The 17,898-nt window shown below is 53.3% G+C and overlaps 1 protein-coding gene across 1 annotated transcript; it reads right to left on the bottom strand.

Moving 5' to 3' along the window:
- Positions 1-1,005: 1,005 nt before the first annotated feature.
- Positions 1,006-17,676, bottom strand: PLEKHN1 (pleckstrin homology domain containing N1). Its single transcript, XM_043997747.1, has 16 exons — positions 17,484-17,676; positions 16,804-16,906; positions 13,167-13,313; positions 12,751-12,831; positions 10,739-10,811; positions 9,388-9,512; positions 7,614-7,757; positions 7,266-7,346; positions 5,346-5,421; positions 4,496-4,653; positions 4,098-4,265; positions 3,535-3,693; positions 2,886-3,026; positions 2,447-2,653; positions 1,579-1,633; positions 1,006-1,187 (listed from the first exon to the last, which is right to left on the bottom strand). Exons 1-16 carry the CDS (start codon positions 17,564-17,566, stop codon positions 1,006-1,008), a joined length of 1,983 nt encoding a protein of 660 aa, XP_043853682.1. The 5' UTR covers positions 17,567-17,676.
- Between the last annotated feature and the right edge of the window lie 222 nt (positions 17,677-17,898).

Here is a 17,898-nt window from a genome sequence, read left to right on the forward strand (position 1 = left end):
TCCCACAATATTCCCTGTAACTTCTTTTCCTGGAGTAACTTCAGCTTATTATGATGTAATATAAACTTGGGTTCAAACCCTACGACTGCTTGTGTGACCTTGGCCAAGTCACCTGCCCTCCTCGGGCCTTAGTTTTCCCATCTCCCTCTCTCTTGTGACGAGCTTATGATTCTATGAAAACGTCTTCCCTTCCCACCCCAGCCATACCTACACCTTATGCCATTGCTTCTAATTTTCCTCTCACAGCGGATGGGGACAGGTGTAACCCCCAACATAGCCACCAGGGAGCAGCATAGAACCCTGATTTGGAGGAGAGGGGTGAGGGGAGGGGGGAAGGGCACTTGTCACATAACAAAGGACTTGAGCATCTAGGGACCTAGATACTGGAGGATCCCCTCCCCCAGAGGCTAGATCAGATTTGGAAAGAGGGGACAGGGGCAGGAAAGAGGGTGTCATCAAATGAATAGGCTATTGTGCCATTTATAGCAGCCACTTATGGGATGTGTCCCCCACTCAAAGAGAGTCAGGTATCCCGCACTGAGGGATCAGACTTCTAGTCACAATTTCCTGGAGGTGTCTTTGGGCCTCAGGCCCCTGCAGCCTGTGTGGGAAGGAGCCTAGGGGGCTTCTGGTCTGGAAGGAGGCCAGCTTCTGTCCATGCTCCCAGCTCAGAATCTCATGTTCAATCTCAGGCAGCAGTGGGCAGGAAGCTGGCTCCCTCCTTTCCCTAGAACTCATGGGGGGGGGAATAGTGAGGGGAGTCTGGGTCTGGGGGCATTGAGGTCCCAACCACTGAGCCCCCCCAAAGATGTCTAACCCCCCAACTCGATCTCCCCAGCTGTTTGGGGGTGTGGGGAGAAGCCAATCGAGATGGTCCAGGGCTTCCTTCACCTTGGATCCTGAGATTCAGAGAGGCAGCCTCTTAGCACCAAGGTGGGGTTGGAGGCCAGGATGTCTGGCTTCCTCCTGGTCTCCACTTGGACTCAAAAAAGACCCCAGGCCAGGTCAAATCCACTGAGTCAACCTCCCTGCAGCTTCTGATGCAGGAGGGCGATGCCACATGTGTCGAGAAGAGGGAGGCGGTCCTGCCTTGTCCCAGATGTTTTCGTAGCTGAAGTCTCTCTGGCCACTGGGGAGCCCCGAGGACCGTCCCTGCTTGTGACCCTTCCCTCCAGGGGAGCTGCCACCTGCGAAGATGCAGAGATGTTAGCCAGGCCAGGAGCTGGGGCAGGGAGGGCTCCACCGGCCCCTTGCTTTTAGGAAGCTTGGGTCGGGGTATCAGGCTCCATCAAGGGGTTCCACAAGCATGGAGAACCCGATGTCAAGCTGGGCTCCCAGCCTTCGGGGCCCTCGAGGAGGGGGGGGGACAGAGTCCAGCTGGAACAGAGGTTCTCAAGACCTGAGGCAGCTGCACCAGGCTGGCACACACACCTGTCCATCACAGAGTGAGAGAGAGCTCAGGTGTGACTGGAGTACGGGAGGGGCAGGGAGAGGCATGGGGATGCCCGGCTCAGCATCGGATCCCTTGGGGGAAAGGTGCATGGGGTTAGCTGCTGAGCACCAAGATGGATAACTCACCTGCGAGTCGAAGCTGAGGTTCAGGGGAACCTTCCTTTGGTGGGGACACCTGGACCTGGGGAGACACCAAACCAGGAAACTGAGGGACTCCTGCATCTGAAGCCAGACCTCTGCTACTTACTACCTGGCTGGGAGGCCGCTAGGGGGCACCATACTACATAGAATGCTGGGCCTGCAGTCAGGAAGACCGAAGTTCAAATTCAGTCCTAGACACTTGAAGTCAATGTGACCCTGGGCAAGTCATTTAACTTGTTTACCTCAGTTTCCTCATCTGAACAGTGGGGATAATAACAGCACTGAGAGGTATGCCAGGGTTACTTGTGAGGAAAAAATGAGATAATACTTGTAAAAGGGCTTAAGCACAGAGCCTGTCCGAGAGTAGGTACTTAATAAATCCTAGCTGTTATTACTCGAATGACCTTGGGAAAAGTCACTTAGAGTAAGAGAGAGAGAGAGAGAGAGAGAGAGAGAGTGAGTGAGTGAGTGTGTGTGTGTGTGTTTGGAAACAGAAGATTCCCTTCAGTTCTGACATTCAACTTTGGTTCTAAGCTTTCTTCCGGTTCTGACATTCTGTGCTCTGTGTTCTTGTCTTCTCTGTCTGGGCCCTCCTGGCTCTCATAGTCTCTGTTCTAAGGGTCCTTCTACCTCTGACATTCCATCTTCTAAGGTCCTCCCTCACTTTCAGTTTGACAGTCCTACAAAAGGAGGCTCAGACCTGCCTGTCTCTCTTAATCTGAATCTCTCTATCACTCTCTCTCTCTCTTCATCTCTGTCTCTGCCTCTGGGCAGATTCTTCCCTCCATCCCATCCCCACCTTCAACCTTGCTCTCCGTCTGCGGCACCCCTCCACAGGCAGCGCCCCTCTCACCTGACGGGGTCGAGAAGGCTCTAGAGGACCAGCACCCCGCAACTTGAAGGAGCCTCGTTGTCTCTGAGACCCCCGGTGCTGCTGGGCTGGCTTTTTCTGAAGGGGGTGTGAGCTGGGGGATGGGCCAGGGACGGGGATGGAGACGGGGACGGTGGGAAAGGTGCTCAGTGGCTCTTGGACTGCACAACTCTTAGCTGCTGCCAGAAACTGTGAGGAAAACCAGCAGAGTGTCTCTCAGGTGCTGATGCTGGGTCAGAGAAGGCTGGGAGCCAGCGACACCCACTGTGTCCCTGGACATCTCCCTCTGGGCTCCCCGGAGCCAGCCTGGGCCAAGGCCTTGGGATGCGGGCACTGGCCAGAGCTGGCTCAAGTCAGATGAAAACTTCGGACATTGAGATCAGGTTCAACCAGAAGCCTCCCCAATTGCACCAAGACTGACCTCATCTAGGTCACTGACATCTGTGATCTTGTTGTGGGTGGTGGAGGTCGGGGTGTAGGGGTCAGCATACAGTGGGGACTGGGGTTTCTCTGGGGTATCAGCTGCTGCTTCCTCACTGCCTTCTAGACTCCTCCGGTTTAGCTGCAGGAGAAGCCAAGGTTGGGAAGGAGGTGACCACACTGGGTAGTGGCTAACTTGGGTCCTTTTCATTAGAAGTGACATCCAGGGGCAGCTAGCTGGTGCAGTGGATAGAGCACTGGCCCTGGAGTCAGGAGGACCTGAGTTCAAATCCGGCCTCAGACACTTGACGCTTACTAGCTGTGTGACCCTGGGCTAATCACTTAATCCTTATTGCCCCACCAAAAAAAAAAAAAAAAAAAAAAAAGGAAGTGATATCTACCTGCTTTGGGCTGGGGGGATCAAATGACAGCTATCTGAACTCCCCTCACCAGCTAGGACCACACATATGGGCCAGGTGCTGCTTTGGGGACTAGGGGAGAGAGACCCAAGGAGACAATGAGGGACAACTTAGGGAGAGTTTGATAGATACAGTGACAGAGGGAGGGACAGACTAGGAAGCAAGGGCAGGGAGTAAGGAAGAATTAAAATTGAGACGGGGCCAAGGATGGGGGCTGAGGGAGGCCCCTACATTGGTGAGGCCCAGGTCCAGATGCAGGGGAGCCCTGGGTGCTGGTTCCTCTCCTTTTGGCTGGCCCGTGCCTTTTCCCTTGGATGAGCGGCCACTGCCCCTGCGTCTCAGCTCTGCACGACGCCTTCCCAGGCTGGAGTTGCTGGGGGTGGCCTGGCCCTGGAGGGACAAAGTGGGACAGTGCTGGGTGTCCTCCAAACCACACTAGGGATGGATGGCCCTGGGCTCTGCAGCTCTAACCCCTGGGAGCCAAGGAACCAGGAGGACCCTGTTACCAAGGCCCTGCGGACTCCCAGTCTCCACCCAGGCTGGCAGTTGGGGCCATAGGGTGGAAGAGGGAAAAGAATTTGTTTAGGAGCATATGGGCAGCCCCAGCTCTTGCTCTTCTTCTAAGTGTCTCAGACAACCTTACCCCGTCTCAACCCCAACTGGACCCTTCCACTCGAACTCCCAAACCCTGAAAGCTGCTTGGGTGCCCAGGAACCCTCCACACCTCCCAGAATCCAAACAGCCACTGCAGTCTGTCTGCCCTATTAGATCCTGCCCTGGCCTGTGTCACTCACTTGGTCCCTCTGGGGGCTGCTGTCAGCTACCACAGGACAGCTGTTGGGCAGTATGGGGTGGTCAGGGAGGGAGCCGCTGGTGTGGGAGGAAGTGGCTGGGGGCCCTGTGGATGCCCAGGAGTTGGTCCGGCCATCAGATGTAAGGGATCCTCGTCCGCTGATGGAGAACTGAGCCAAGTAGTGTGGAGTTAGGTTGGTCCCATAGAGGACCTACTCCCACACACTCCAAACATCCCCAGCCAGGGCTGACACCACTACCCACTTCTGGCTAAAGTCGGAGCACAGTGTTGGGCATTGAGAATACAAAGACAAGACCAAAACTGGTTTTGCCCTCAAGGGGCGCACACTGAGTCAGACCCTCCAGCTTCCTTCCTGTTGGTGCCTCCCCAGCCCCTTACCTGTGTGGGAAGGGGTAGACGTGATCTCTGGCAGTTCTCAGATCCTGAGCGGTTAGAGGAGCCCCCTCTTGTGATGGAGACAGTCCGAAAACAAATCAGCCAGTCCTGGTAGTCCTCATAGTTGGCACAAAGCACTCGGATAGTATTGATGAGATGGCCTATGGGGATGAGATGCATGATGTGGGTTCCTCCTGGCTTCCCTACTACTGCTCTCTCCCTTGCTCCCTTCATGCCGAGGCCAGCCTGGGGAGAATTTCACTTCCTGGGCCCTCTGCAGAACCCTAACAATAGTTCTACAATCCCAGGATCCAATTTGCTTAGATTAAGAAGCCCCTCGATGTTGGGGTGGGGGAGGGGAGCCGCTGCCCCAAGAGTGATCTCTGAGCCCTTGATCCAAACCTGCCTTGAAAGGGTGATCCCAGGAATGACCTTTAATTTACTGACCCCACTCCATTTTAAGAGGGGAGTTCAGGATTATCTAGGCTGCCTCCCGAATCCAGGGCAAACGCATGAGACGTGGAGGCAGGTAGCAGCCAGAGAGGCCAGGTCCACCCCAACCAAGAATGTCACCCACCCAGCTGATCCCACTGAGATCCCTCCCTGCCCTGGCCCCAGCCTGCCTCCCCCCACCCCACAACCTTGCTCAAGGGTAGAGGAAGAGTGACTCAGTCTCCACTCATTATAACTATGGGACCAGAGGACAGGGGTAGGTTTAGAGTCAGAGGCAGCAGCTGGCATTGCATGGGGAAGGTGCCAGGGATAAGGCTCAGGTTGAAAGGAGGAAAGGAGCTGAGGGTCTCTCTGAGCCCTCAGCCCCACCCAGTGTCCAGGGAAGCTTCAGTTTACCCACCTTCTATCAGGAAGGACCGGATCTGCTTCTCACTCTCCTCAAAGTTGAGCTGGACAGCGTTGAGTGGAAGCTCCCCCTTAGGGAAGAAGACAAGGAGCATCATTAGGTCTAATGAGTAGGGGGTAAGAGGGCTATTGCTGTTTCCCTGTCTCCCCCCAACCCGTAACCCATTTTCCTGATCCTGACTGGGGAGCAGCAGGTGTGCAGATGTGAAGAGAACGCTGACTCACGTGAGGTCAATGGTCATTATTCTATTATAACTTCCGTTTATTATCAGTTCTGGACTTGGGAGTCATAACGATGAGTTCAAATCAGCACTTACTAGCCCTGGAATCCTACTGAGCATGTCAGTTAACTTCACCTGGACTTCCTCAATTGTAAAATGAAGACGATAGCATCTACCTCAGAAGGGCTGTTCTAAGGAGCCAACATTTGTAGCATGCTTTGCAAAGCCAAGGACTGTATAAATGCCGGTCATTATTGTCAGAGGGGCACGGAATGGAATGCGGAGGCAGAAATCAATAAGGGATCATTTCACACCCAGCCTCACACCCTGGACAGCTTTGTGTCGCTGGGACACGTCACCCATAGCTTCCAGAAGCCTCAGTTCCCTCATCTGTAAGATGGCTGTAATAACATCTGTCTCCCAGGGTTTTTGTGAGGATAACCAGAGATAATATTTGGTTTTGTTTTGGTTTTTTTTGGTGAGGCAATTGGGGTTAAGTGACTTGCCCAGGGTCACACAGCTAGCAAGTGTTAGTGTCTGAGGCCGGATTTGAACCCAGGTCCTCCTGACTCCAGGGCCAGTGCTCCATCCACTGCACCACCTAGCTGCCCCTCAGAGATAATATTTGCGAAGAAGTGATTTGCAAACCTTAATGCATCATGTAAACCCTAATTTATTGAGAATCATTTTATGGGAAGCCAGTTCAGCTCTGGAGAAAATTTCCACTCACAGTGATCACTGACCCAGCCCATGGATTAAAATATCCATGAGGGAGGGGCAGCTAGGTGGCACAGTGGATAGAGCACTGGCCCTGGATTCAGGAGGACCTGAGTTCAAACCCGGCCTCACTTTACACTTACTAGCTGTGTGACCCTGGGCAAAGTCACTTAACCCCAATTGCCTCACCAAAAAAACCCAAAACTATATATCCATGAGGGTCCTTGTGTCTATCCCTCAGTGGCTGGGCAGGCCTTACTTGCCCTTGACTACCCAAGAGAGAAGAATCCTTTGACATTGCCTTCTCTCAATATCTCCTGGACAGGAAGTCCTTCTGGGGTATCTAAACTAATCCTTCATGCTATAGGTTAATCCTTTCTTTGTTGTCTTCCTTAACATCGGGAGGAAGGGAGGGAGAGAGGGAAATGATTCACCAGAAAAACAGTGACCCTTTCCAGGAGAGGGAGGTGACGCAGGACCTCGGTTCAGGGTCGGGTCATATCTGGCCCTAACACACTCCACCCCCAGGGACTCCAGGGGAGTAGAGGCCCCTCCACAGAAGCCTGGGCCCAGGGAAGGCAGACAAACAGGAGGCCTGGAGGGAACCTCCCTTACCTAGACCAGTCTTGAAATTCTGGTTTTCAACTTGAATCACTCCCTCTGGCCCCACCCACCCACCTGATTCTGGAGGGGAGGGCAGTGGGACAGGCAGGAGACCCAGACGAGGGGGTGTAGTCTGAGAAGACTATGGGTAGATAGTGGGTAAACCTTTTGGAGTCTCAGTTTCCTCATCTATAAAATGGGGCCAATAGCTGCAGTCCCACCTCACTGGATTGGACATAAAATGTTTTGTACCCTTAAAAGCTCATAGAAATGTCATTTAGTGTTACTTTAAGGGGCACAGCCTAGGAGAAGCAGTCGTAATACCCAGGGGCATCTGAGCACTATGGGTGGGGTGGGGTGGGAGTTCGACCTACCTTGAAGTTCAGTCCATCAGAATCCTCTGACAGGATGACCAGTGTAGATGGGTAGAGAACTAGAATCCGGTCATGCTGCTCCTGAGGGGTCAGAGAAGGTTAGAAGGTGATTGGGGGGTCATAGATGACCTCAACTAGCTCAGAGTTCATTGTAAGTACATGGGCAGGGAGGGGGTCAGCGTCCTCCTTACTCCTCCTGCCCTTCCCATCCCACCCAGACCTTCTCTCCTCTGTCCCTCTCCCCCTCTCCCCATTCCAGCTTTTCCTACCTTTCTTTCTCCCTCCTTCCCTGTCAACTTCACCCCCCCCACCCTCCCACCCCCCCCCCACACCTGCCCTCATTCCTACCTGGGAGGGAAGATGCTGCATTTTCACCCGGGAGGCACAGACCACATCTCCCAGAGACTCTCGATTGGTTCCTTCCCAGTGATGAACTGGGTAGTGCTGGAGGGCCCATGGGAGAGGGCAGAGTTGATTCTCCCCTAGAGGACCCTTAGCGATAGAGATGGGAAGAGTCAGTTCTGGAACTCACACTTGAAGCTACCAGCCAAGCACAGAACTAGAGAGTGGAAAGGAACCTCCCTGGCCTCCACACATCTCATACACCAAAGGAATCTTCACTATAATATATCCCCAAAGTAGTCATTCATCCTTTGCTTGAAGACCTCCAAGAACAGGGATCTTACTCCGTCTCTAGGTAGGCATTCATCGTGAGGAAGTTTTTCCTGACATCAAGCCTAGGATTGCCTTTAAATTTTTTTTAGACATTTCACTTTTTTTTTTTTTTTGCAGAGCAATGAGGGTTAAGTGACTTGCCCAGGGTCACACAGCTAGTAAGTGTCAAGTGTCTGAGGCCAGATTTAAACTCAGGTCCTCCTGAATCAAGGGCCGGTGCTTTATCCACTGTGCCACCTAGCTGCCCCAGACATTTAACATTTTAACATTTTTGAGAGTCAAATTATATCTATCCCCCCCCTCCTTTCCTGAGGCAGCAAGCAATCAGATATAGGTTATACATGTGCAATTATGTAAAATGTTTCCATATTAGTAATTTTGTACAAGACTTGAATAAAAGAAAAAAAGTAAAAAATAGCATGCTTCAGTTTGTCTTCAACCAATATCAGTTCTTTCTCTGAAGGTGGATAGTATGTTTCATCATTAGTCCTTTGAAATTGTCTTGGATCGTTGATAGCTAAGTCATTCACAGTTGATCATTGTTACAATATTTTTTTGTTTTGTTTTGTTTTGTGAGGCAATTGGGGTTAAGTGACTTGCCCAGGGTCACACAGCTAGTAAGTGTCAAGTGTCTGAGGCCGGGTTTGAACTCAGGTCCTCCTGACTCCAGGGCCAGTGCTCTATCCACTGTACCACCTAGCTGCCCTCATTGTTACAATATTGCTGTTATTGTGTACAATGTTCTCCTGTTTCTGTTCCCTTCAGTCAGCATCAGTTCATGTAAGTCTTTCCAGGATTTTCTGAAATCATCTTGCTTGTCATTTCTCATAGTACAATAATATTCCATTATAAGAATTTACCACAACTTGTTAAGCCATTTCCCAATTGATGAGCATCTCTTTGATTTCCAAATCTTACCTACTACAAAAAGGGCTGCTAGAAATATTTTTGTACAAATAGACCCTTTTCCCTTTTTGGGGAAGATGTCTTTGGGATCTAGATCTAGCAATGGTATTGCTAAATCAAAGGGTATGAAGTTTTATAGCCCTTTGGGCACAATCTAAGATTGCCTTTTTACAACTTCCACCTATTGCTCCTGACTCAACCCTCTGGGCCCAGGAGAAAAAGGCCTAACAATCCTCGACTTCAACACAGCTGTTATGACTCACTGAATTTTCTCTTCTTTTGGCTAAGGGTGCCCACTTCCTTCATATGATTCTCAGATGACTCAGATCAAAGACCCTTCAGCCGTCTGGTCCAACTTCTCTGGACATTCCCTAGCTTAATCTATGATACCTGGAAATGTACACAGTGCCCCAGATAAAGTCAGATGAGGGCAGAGTACAGCACAACTATCACCTTCCGATTCCTGGAAGCTTCACCACTTCTTAGCTCAGGCTAAGAGCTAGAGGAAGGGAGGGGAGGAATACTACCTTTGGTCACTCACCTGGAATGGGAGAGATGGGCATTGGGGTCCCCTTGCAAGGTCCATCTGCTTCTCCAGGTGATAAAGCCAGCGTCGGAGCTCAGCCTCGCTGGGACAGAATACCAGAAGAGGAGATGGCAGGGGTCCTTGGGAGATGGGGGGAGCGGGGATGGAAGGGGAGGTCACTGGTCAGCCTGGGGTCAGCCAACCTCCCCATAGCCCCTTATCCCCTTCCCTGGCCCACCGCCTCCCTCCCATCCTTTTTCTCTCCCAACCAGCTGCCCAACCCTCATCCTGTTCTTAGACCTGCCCCACCCAGCTGCTGCTCATTTCCTGCCTGCCTGGAAGAGGGAGCTTCAGTCACCAGCCTGAGGGCCCAGGAGAAGGCACAAAGGGTATGCTCCTGGCTAGCTCCACAGGAAGCCTCAACTCCCCTGAGCTTCTCTGGTAGGGGGGACCAAGAGAACCTTAAAAGAGCTTCCTGCCAGTCAGGACCATGGCCAGCCCCTCCAGGAACAATAATGGTTCACTGAGTGACCCCAGTTATCATCTGGTAAACTGGATAGACTTCATCAGTGTCCCTACCCAGTAACATGGCTCAGTGACTTTGGTCACTATGGGTCAGTGAGGGGGGATGTTAGTACTTAAGCCAGTGTCTTAGGCTGCACCTCCTCATTCCGAGGCAGTAACTCGTGTTCAGCACCGTGGCCAGCGCCCCCCACCTTCCACCCCAGTCAATAACTAATCTGTGCCTTCTGAGTATCCAAATCAAGCGTCCTTGGTCAGCATATCCCAGGTAGTTTCTCTATTAAATACTGAGGTCAGCACCAGCCAGTCAGAACCTTCCATCGTGTCTCTCCCTAACACCTGCTAGTGGCCAGGTCAGCACCTTGGTCAGTCTCCTATGCACACACCCTCTCACCAGTACATCCTAGTGAGGTGCTCTGATTCAGCAGCCGGACCACTTCCCTTATCAGTTACATCTTGGTCATGTTCCTCCTCAAGCCCCAGGTCACTGCCCTGCCCAGCAACCTCAGTGAGAATGGTCCAGTCAGTGTTTCCATTCAATACCCTGGTCAGTAGTCCCAGGTATCTATGATCCTAGACTGCATCCAAATCATTGTCTTTAGTCAAGGTCAGTCATTGGCCAGGTCACCACCCCCAGTGGTGGGTGTCCCAGTTCAGCTCCAGATCAGTGCTCTCTCCCCTGGGTAGCACTAAGCTCTCTGTGGCCCAGGAGGGCAGGCCTAGGCCAAGGGGAAGGTGGTAGGTTAGTGATGAGATGGCATAGTGATCACTACCAGTGGTTTCAGATAAATAACCCCCAAATTGCTCTCACCTCCTATAATTTCAAAGGCGTGTCCTCCCTTACCTGTGATCTGGAAGGCGTGTTCCCCTTCTATGTCTAGCCTAGAGATGCTCACCTCAGTCAGTGGCAGCAGCCCCTGGAGGAGTCCAGATTGGATTAGGAGAGAGGAACTAAGGGTCCTGGCGACCAAGGGAGGGAATAGAGGAATGGAACCTGACCCTCCCCTTCCCCCTTCTCTTCCTGCAGGGCTTTGGGGGGGCATGGGGAGACCACGGGAGGGCACAGGAGGGAGAGACACAGAGAGAGGACAGAGAGGAGAGAGAAAGAAAGAGAGAGAGAGAGAGAGAGAGAGAGAGAGAGAGAGAGAGAGAGAGAGAGAGAGAGAGAGAGAGAGAGATGGATGGAGAGGGAAGGAGAAGAGACAGACAGAGTGAATCTTGGCAGCCTTGGGAAGGGGGTGAAGTCAGGGCCAAGGAAAAGTCTCTTCTTCCCTATTTATCTCCTAGGTGAAATTAGCAATCAGTGTGACCAGGTACAGGGTTAATTCAATTCCACAAAGGGAGCTTTGTGAGTGAGACAAAGATGGATTAAGGCTAAGCAAGGCCCTGCTCCCTTGGAGTCAGAGCCAGCCTGGGAAGTTGGGAAGTTGCCTCCTCAAGATTTCAATGAATGCCAGGAGGGGCAGCTAGATGGCACAGTGGATGGAGCACCGGCCCTGGATTCAGGAGTACCTGAGTTCAAATCTGGCCTCAGACACTTAACACTTACTAGCTGTGTGACCCTGGGCAAGTCACTTAACCCCAATTGCCCCGCAAAAAAAAAATGAATGCCAGGAGCAGCTTGGAATAGCGTTGGCATCAGCAGGGACAGTCCCGACCAATGATGAAGGTGGGAAATTGAGGCATTCTGCACCAACTGTATGGGTAGGGGCTAAAAGGCTAGAATGTAAACTCTTTTTTTTTGGGGGGGGTGAGGCGATTGGGGTTAAGTGACTTGCCCAGGGTCACACAGCTAGTAAATCTCAAGTGTCTGAGGTCGAATTTGAACTCAGGTCCTCCTGACTCCAGGGCCAGTGCTCTATCCATTATGCCACCTAGCCCTTTTTTTTTTTTTAAAGAATGTAAACTCTTTTTTTTTTTTTAAAGACATTCTTCATCCATTTGATATTTATTTTTGGGTGGGGCAATGAGGGTTAAGTGACTTGCCCAGGGTCACACAGCTAGTAAGTGTCAAGTGTCTGAGACCAGATTTGAACTCAGGTCCTCCTGAATCCAGGGCTGGTGCTTTATCCACTTCACCACCTAGCTGCCCCCCAGAATGTAAACTCTTTAAGGGGCAACTAGGTGGCACCATAGTGCATAGGGTACTGGGTTAGGAGTCAGGAAGGCCTGAATTCAAATTCAGTTTCAGGTACTTACTAGTTGTATGACCCTGGGCAAATTACTTAACCCCATTTGCCTCAGTTTCCTGGTCTATAAAAATGAGCTAGGGAAGGAAATGGCAAACCACTCCAGTATCTCTGCCAAGAAAACCCCAAATGGGGTCAACAGACAGTCAGACAGGACTGAAAAATGACTGAACAACATCAGGAAGCACGAAGCCTCCCACACAGTTGGTGCTTAATAAGTTGCTTGTTGATCTGGGAGGCAACGGAATTAGCCCTGGCTCTGGCTGGAGTCAGAAGATCTAGCTTTAAATTTTACCATCCAACATTCTAACCCTGTATAAACTTGGGCAGCCTTTTCTACTTCCCCTAGGCCTCAGTTTCCTGGTCTGTAAAATGGAGGAGGTATGCCAGATGGCTTCTGGGGCTCCCTTCGAGCTCTAGATCTGGCTGGGAAGGTCTCTCTGGGGCAATGTCTCATGCCTTTACCCTTGCCTCACAGAGGACCCACCCCTGTGGAAAAGGCATGGTTCCCAGAGTCATGCAGGCCTGGCCTGGCATTGTCAGGGGAGCCTGTCCCATGGGCCCCTTTTGCCCTGAGCCCTGAGATGCTGAGCTGGCTGGCTCTTAGGGGTGGAGGTCCCAGGTTGGGTGTTGCCTCCTCCCACCTCTTTGTTCAATTGCTACTTACCTGGTAGGTGAAGCCGCTGGAGCCATGAGCCTGGAAGTACAAGCAGGAGGGAAACAGCTCCAGGTAACAATCATTGATGTCCTGTGGGGAAGGGGGAAGGCCCCGTTTGTCCAGGGAACTGAGAAGGGTCAGAAGGGATGGGCTAGGGGGTGGAGGGCGGCATCTGTTGGCTAAGAATGTCTTTCCTAACCCAGTCACTGGGTGTGAAATCTTCACCCAGGACCTGGCCGGAGCTCTCCAAGATTCCCATCTCTGCCTGGCCATGAAACTGATGCTTTGGCTTCCAATGAAATCATTGGGGAGCCCTCTCCTTCTCCCTGACTCTCTTGGGAATGGAGGCTATCACCACCATGGGATGGGTTTTCTCACACCTAAGCCTGGGACACCCCCTATGCCACCCAGACTCTGGGACTCACCGGGCAGTGCTGGAACTTAAACTTGACCTTGGCGTAGTGAACAATCTTCCCGAGGTTCCTCACCGGCATTTTCCGCCGGCCCTTCTTGAACATACTGAATAAGGGTTGGTCTGCATTTTCCTTGTGACTTTCTGGGCCCGGAATGTCCTGGAAGAGGATATAACCTGGGAGCTTAGGCCTGGGGGGGAGGAGGAGGAGCCAGAAGAGGGGACCCCTCCTCCTCCCATGGAGTTGGTTTGGGGGACACAGCCAGTCCAAAATGACAAGAAAATATACCCAACGTGGCCAAGGGCATGGCAGGGAGTGAAGGGGTCCCAGCCCCAGCTCCAAGGCTGAGGCCTCTCTAATCTGGGGCCCAGAGGCCCAATCTAGCAAACTGCTCCCCCAACTCCTCTCTACCCCGCACAAACACAGGCGTATACAGTCACAGCTACATATCTACATGGGAGGAAGGCAAAGAACTATCATTTATTAAATGCCTACTGTGGGCTAGGCACTGTGCTAAACTCTTTACAAATATTACCTCATTCGATCGCCTTGAGACATGGGCAGACACAAAGACAGTTATTGATCTCTGTAACTATTCAGACCACGGGATCAAAGTTAGAAGGAATCCTCCAACTGTCTTGTGCTTTTTTTTTCCAGGCTAGGACACTGAGGCCCGATAAAGGGATAAGCTCTCAGACGGGCAGCTAGGTGACATACCCGGCCCTGGATTCAGGAGGACCTGAGTTCAAATCTGGCTTCAGACACTTGACATTTACTAGCTATGTGACCCTCGGCAAGTCACTTAACCCTCATTGCCCCACAAAAAACAAAAACAAAAGGTCTCAGAGGGAGTAAAAGCCAGAATTTAACCCTGACTCCATACCCAGAGCTCTCCCCACATTGTATCGCCAAATCTCTGTACATAGTCATGCTGCATATCCACAGACCTATGCACAGATAGATTCACACAGAATTCTGCCTCTGTTATTACTTGCTGCATGACCTTGGGTAAATCACTTCCTCTCCAGAAGTGGGTCTCAATTTCCTCATTTGTAAAAATGGAGTGAAATAGACTAGAAGGTGGTCCCTCCCAGCTCCAAGACGGTGAGCCTAGGAACGTTCCGAGGTGTAGACACAAATCTATAGATGGAAGTCACAGATAGACACACATATATGGGATAATACAGGCACAGCCACATGTAGGAATCAGGCCTGGGGAAAGATCAACGTCGGAAAAAGTGGTATGAGGCTGGGGTTTGGGACATGGGGGTCCGGGGCCCTCTCAGTATCAACTCCATGCATTGGGTGAGGTAGCCAAGTGAGGCATGTTGCAACCCAGGGCACTGGCTTTGGGCCTGACGCTTTGCCTGCTGCCAGGGCCGCCCCCTTTGCTTGGGCAATCCCAGGGAATGTGGAAGGGTAGACAGACACAAGGGCTGGCTTCTCTGGCCCTCCCATCCTTGGGTGGGGCCTCCCACTCCCCGTGGGAACTGGCTCCGAGCCCTGGGGACCTGCATGAAAGTAGGCCACAGACTCATCCATGCAAGCTGCCCATGGACCCCAGATGCTTAAATGGAATGTGGCCGTGGTAGCACCCAGAAGCAGAGATGACTTGGGGAATGTGGCCACCCAGCTGGCCCTCCACTCCTTTCCCAGGGAGGAGGGCTGTTGGAGAATCAGATGCGGCGGCTTAGTCACTTCTCAGGCCACGGCCACATTCCCCTATCACAGCTGGCTGCTGCAGGGTTACCTGGGCCTTCCAATCCAGTTCTTCCCCCAAGTGGCTGGCTCTCCCAGTCCCGCCCCCACAGTCTGTGCAGATGGACACACATCCGGGGCTGGACCCAGGAGTCCTGGCTTCCAACCTGAGAGGGTGACCTTAATGCCCAGTAATGTCCCCTTTCTGTTTCTGCAGTATTAGCACCCCCTGCTTCAGTGACTATCTGGTGACATGGGGCTATTAATAGAAAGGATGGGGGTGGCCTGAGGCTTCACTGGCCACTAGGCCAGGCCAGGCCGCAGGGGAACACAGAGGCAGGACAGCCCCCCACCCAGGGCTGCTCCCCACCCCACTCAAATGTTTCTAGGTAGAAGGTGCCCAGGCCCCGAAGGGCCCCTGTGTTTGGGGGGAGTGCACTTGTTCCTACTTCTCTCCTTGTAGGTGTGTGTGTGTGTGTGTGTGTGTGTGTGTGTGTGTGTGTGTGAGAGAGAGAGAGAGAGAGAGAGAGAGAGAGAGAGAGAAAGAGAGAGAGAGAGAGAGAGAGAGAGAGAGAGAGAGAGAAAGAGAGAGAGAAGGGGGTGGGGCTGGGAGAGAGAGAAGAGGCAAGAATCAGCCCCTCCCTTGTAAGATCCCAGAAAGGAAAGGGGGGTGACCAGGGGCTCAGGCCACAAGTGGCTTCCTGACAGACAAATTTGGTCTCTGCAGACCTGGAATGCAGGAAGTCCCCAGGCCCACAGACTGAACTGGGCAGGGTCCTGAGTGAGGCAGGAAAACCTAGCCAATGGGCTTCAACTGCAGCAAAAGGGACCCAAGTTAGATCTGAGGAGGTTCACTTAAGGAGTGCTGGGAGCATCTTTAATAAAAGGGAAGGCTGCCCAACCAGGGAGGGAGAGGGATTGATTGATTCCCCTGCCTCTCCCCAGGTCCCTTTGAGCCACAAGGAGTGGGCACCATATAGTAGAAAGCCTAGAGACTGGGAGACAAGAGACCTGGGTCCTAGCCCTGACTACTTCTTGTGGGACCCATCTCAGGGACCAAGTTTTCTGCTCTGTCCATTGGGAGGGGCCTGGTTTTTGTTCAAAGGAGGTTTTAGACTTTGAGCTTCCCGACTTTCATGGGATAATCAATAGCCTCCATTAGGGTCTCCTTCAGGATTCTAGAGTTACAGCTGGAAGAGACCTCAGAGGCCTCATTGTGCAGGTGAGGAAACTGAGGCTCAGGACCCCAAGAGCAATGGATTTGGAGTCAGTTCCTGTGGGATCTTGGGCAAGTCACCTCCCAGGACCTCTGGGATCCAGTGCAGAGCTATGCACAAAGCTCTCTCAGGGACTGCTACCTAATTCTCATCCCGGCTGGCCCGGGGGGGGGGGGGGGGGGGGGGGGGGTGCTCGAGGCCTGAACCTGGGGCTGAAAGCCTGCCTTGGAAACCTTAGAACTCTGGTTTCCCAGCCCACCCCCACCCCTCACGTGCCTCCCCAAGTCAATTATACTCAGGTGTAAGCTCACGCAGAGACGAATGCTGCAGGGGCTTTCCCTGCAGTTTCGGGTGGGGGAGGTAGCCAGGAAGCCTTCCTGGAGGAGTTTGCCTGGAGTCAGGGCTGGGATGGAGGCCCCTCCCCTTTCTCCCTCTCCCCCCCACCCGCCTCTTCCTCTCCCTCCGCGCTCACTGACTCAGTCCCTGACTCTCGGCTAGTTTCGCTGTCTGCGGAGACTTTCGGGCCAGCTAGGAGGTGAGGTGCCCGAGGGTGGGGCCCAAGCTTCTCCGGATCGCTGGCGAGCGTGGCCTGACTGGGGGGTGGGTGGGAGGGGAGAGAGAGAGGAGACACGGAGCAGCTCGGACCCAGGACATCTCGGGGCGCGGACCCCGGGCGCGGGCGCACACGTACATATCCACACAAGTTCCTGGCCTCCCTCCCCGCCGGCTCTCACCGTCCCCGGGATGTAATAAAGAATCTTGTCGGTTGGCTTGGTGTCCCCATCTTGGCTGCTCTCGCTTCCAAACAGTCCCCCTCGCCGCCTTATGCTGTCCTCTCTGTGGGGGGAGAGGAGGAGAGGCTCAGAGAATAGTCTCTTTCCCTTCACTTCTGCTCCACCCCGCCCCCTGCCCCCAGCCCTGAACCCCTAACTCCTGGAGCCGGACAGCCAGGCAATAATGGAGTCCCTAGTCTGGCTGGAAGATGGCTGTGGGGGCCGTGGGGTAAGGATGGAAGGAAGCCCAGACTGGACAGGGGAACTCCCAGACAGCGTCCAGAGATAGAGAGGGAGAGAGCCACCACGGACCTAGCTCTCCCCACCCCCATCCTCCTTGCGGGAGCCGGTGATTCAAGGTTGCTCTGCCTAGACTAGGCAGCTGGGGAGGGTTCCCCGCTCCATGCAGGCTGGGGAGCCCACAGTCTGTGCCCCAAGTGCCTAGAAGCCCCTTCCCCCTGGCCTCATCCTAAATCCTAAACCCCTAGTCTAATCCCAGCCTGCCCCTGCCCCGATCCAGCAAAGTTCTCTCAGTTCCCAAGAACAGCCTGACCCGTCCCGGACCGGGACCGGAACCGGGACCGGCACCTGGACCGGGACTGTGATGGTGACCCCAGCCCTGCCAGGACCCCCAGCCTTACTTTTTTCCTTTCAGCGAGGATTTCCGGGAGAAGGAGGCTCGGAATCGGGCGGGAGCCTGGGGGACACAGTTGGCATTGCCCATGGCGAAGGGGGTTTGAGAAGAGTTGGGGGGGTGTTAAGGTCTCAGGCGAGGCACTGAGCTTCCCAGGGAGATCCTGCCCGGCACCCTTGGGTGCAGCTGGCCGGGCGGCTCGTCAGAGCTGGAGCTAGAGCCGGCTGAATCCAAGCTGGGTCGGAGTGGCCCGCCTTCCAGCTGTGGGAGTGATCTTAGAGCTCCGCCCCGCTCCTCCCTTGGGATTCAGACTCCGGGCAGCCTTCCAGCGAGAGGTATCCCAGGAAGCAGGCTACAGCTGAGGTCAGAGGTCACCTTAGCCCACAGACCGGCTTCCTCTCAAGGCTACCTGGGGTGTCGTG

This window comes from Dromiciops gliroides, chromosome 3 (genome assembly GCF_019393635.1).
Source record: "Dromiciops gliroides isolate mDroGli1 chromosome 3, mDroGli1.pri, whole genome shotgun sequence".
In the NCBI taxonomy this organism is placed as follows: Eukaryota; Metazoa; Chordata; class Mammalia; order Microbiotheria; family Microbiotheriidae; genus Dromiciops; species Dromiciops gliroides.

Bases quoted from the DNA above. Each gene is read 5' to 3' on its own strand.
- PLEKHN1 (XM_043997747.1), bottom strand. From the start codon at position 17,566: ATGGGCAATGCCAACTGTGTCCCCCAGGCTCCCGCCCGATTCCGAGCC. The intron at 7,347-7,613 runs GTAGGAATGAGG...CTGACCCCTCAG, and splicing joins TGCAGCATCTTCCCTCCCAG to GAGCAGCATGACCGGATTCT. The intron at 4,266-4,495 runs GTAAGGGGCTGG...TACTTGGCTCAG, and splicing joins GTCTACCCCTTCCCACACAG to TTCTCCATCAGCGGACGAGG.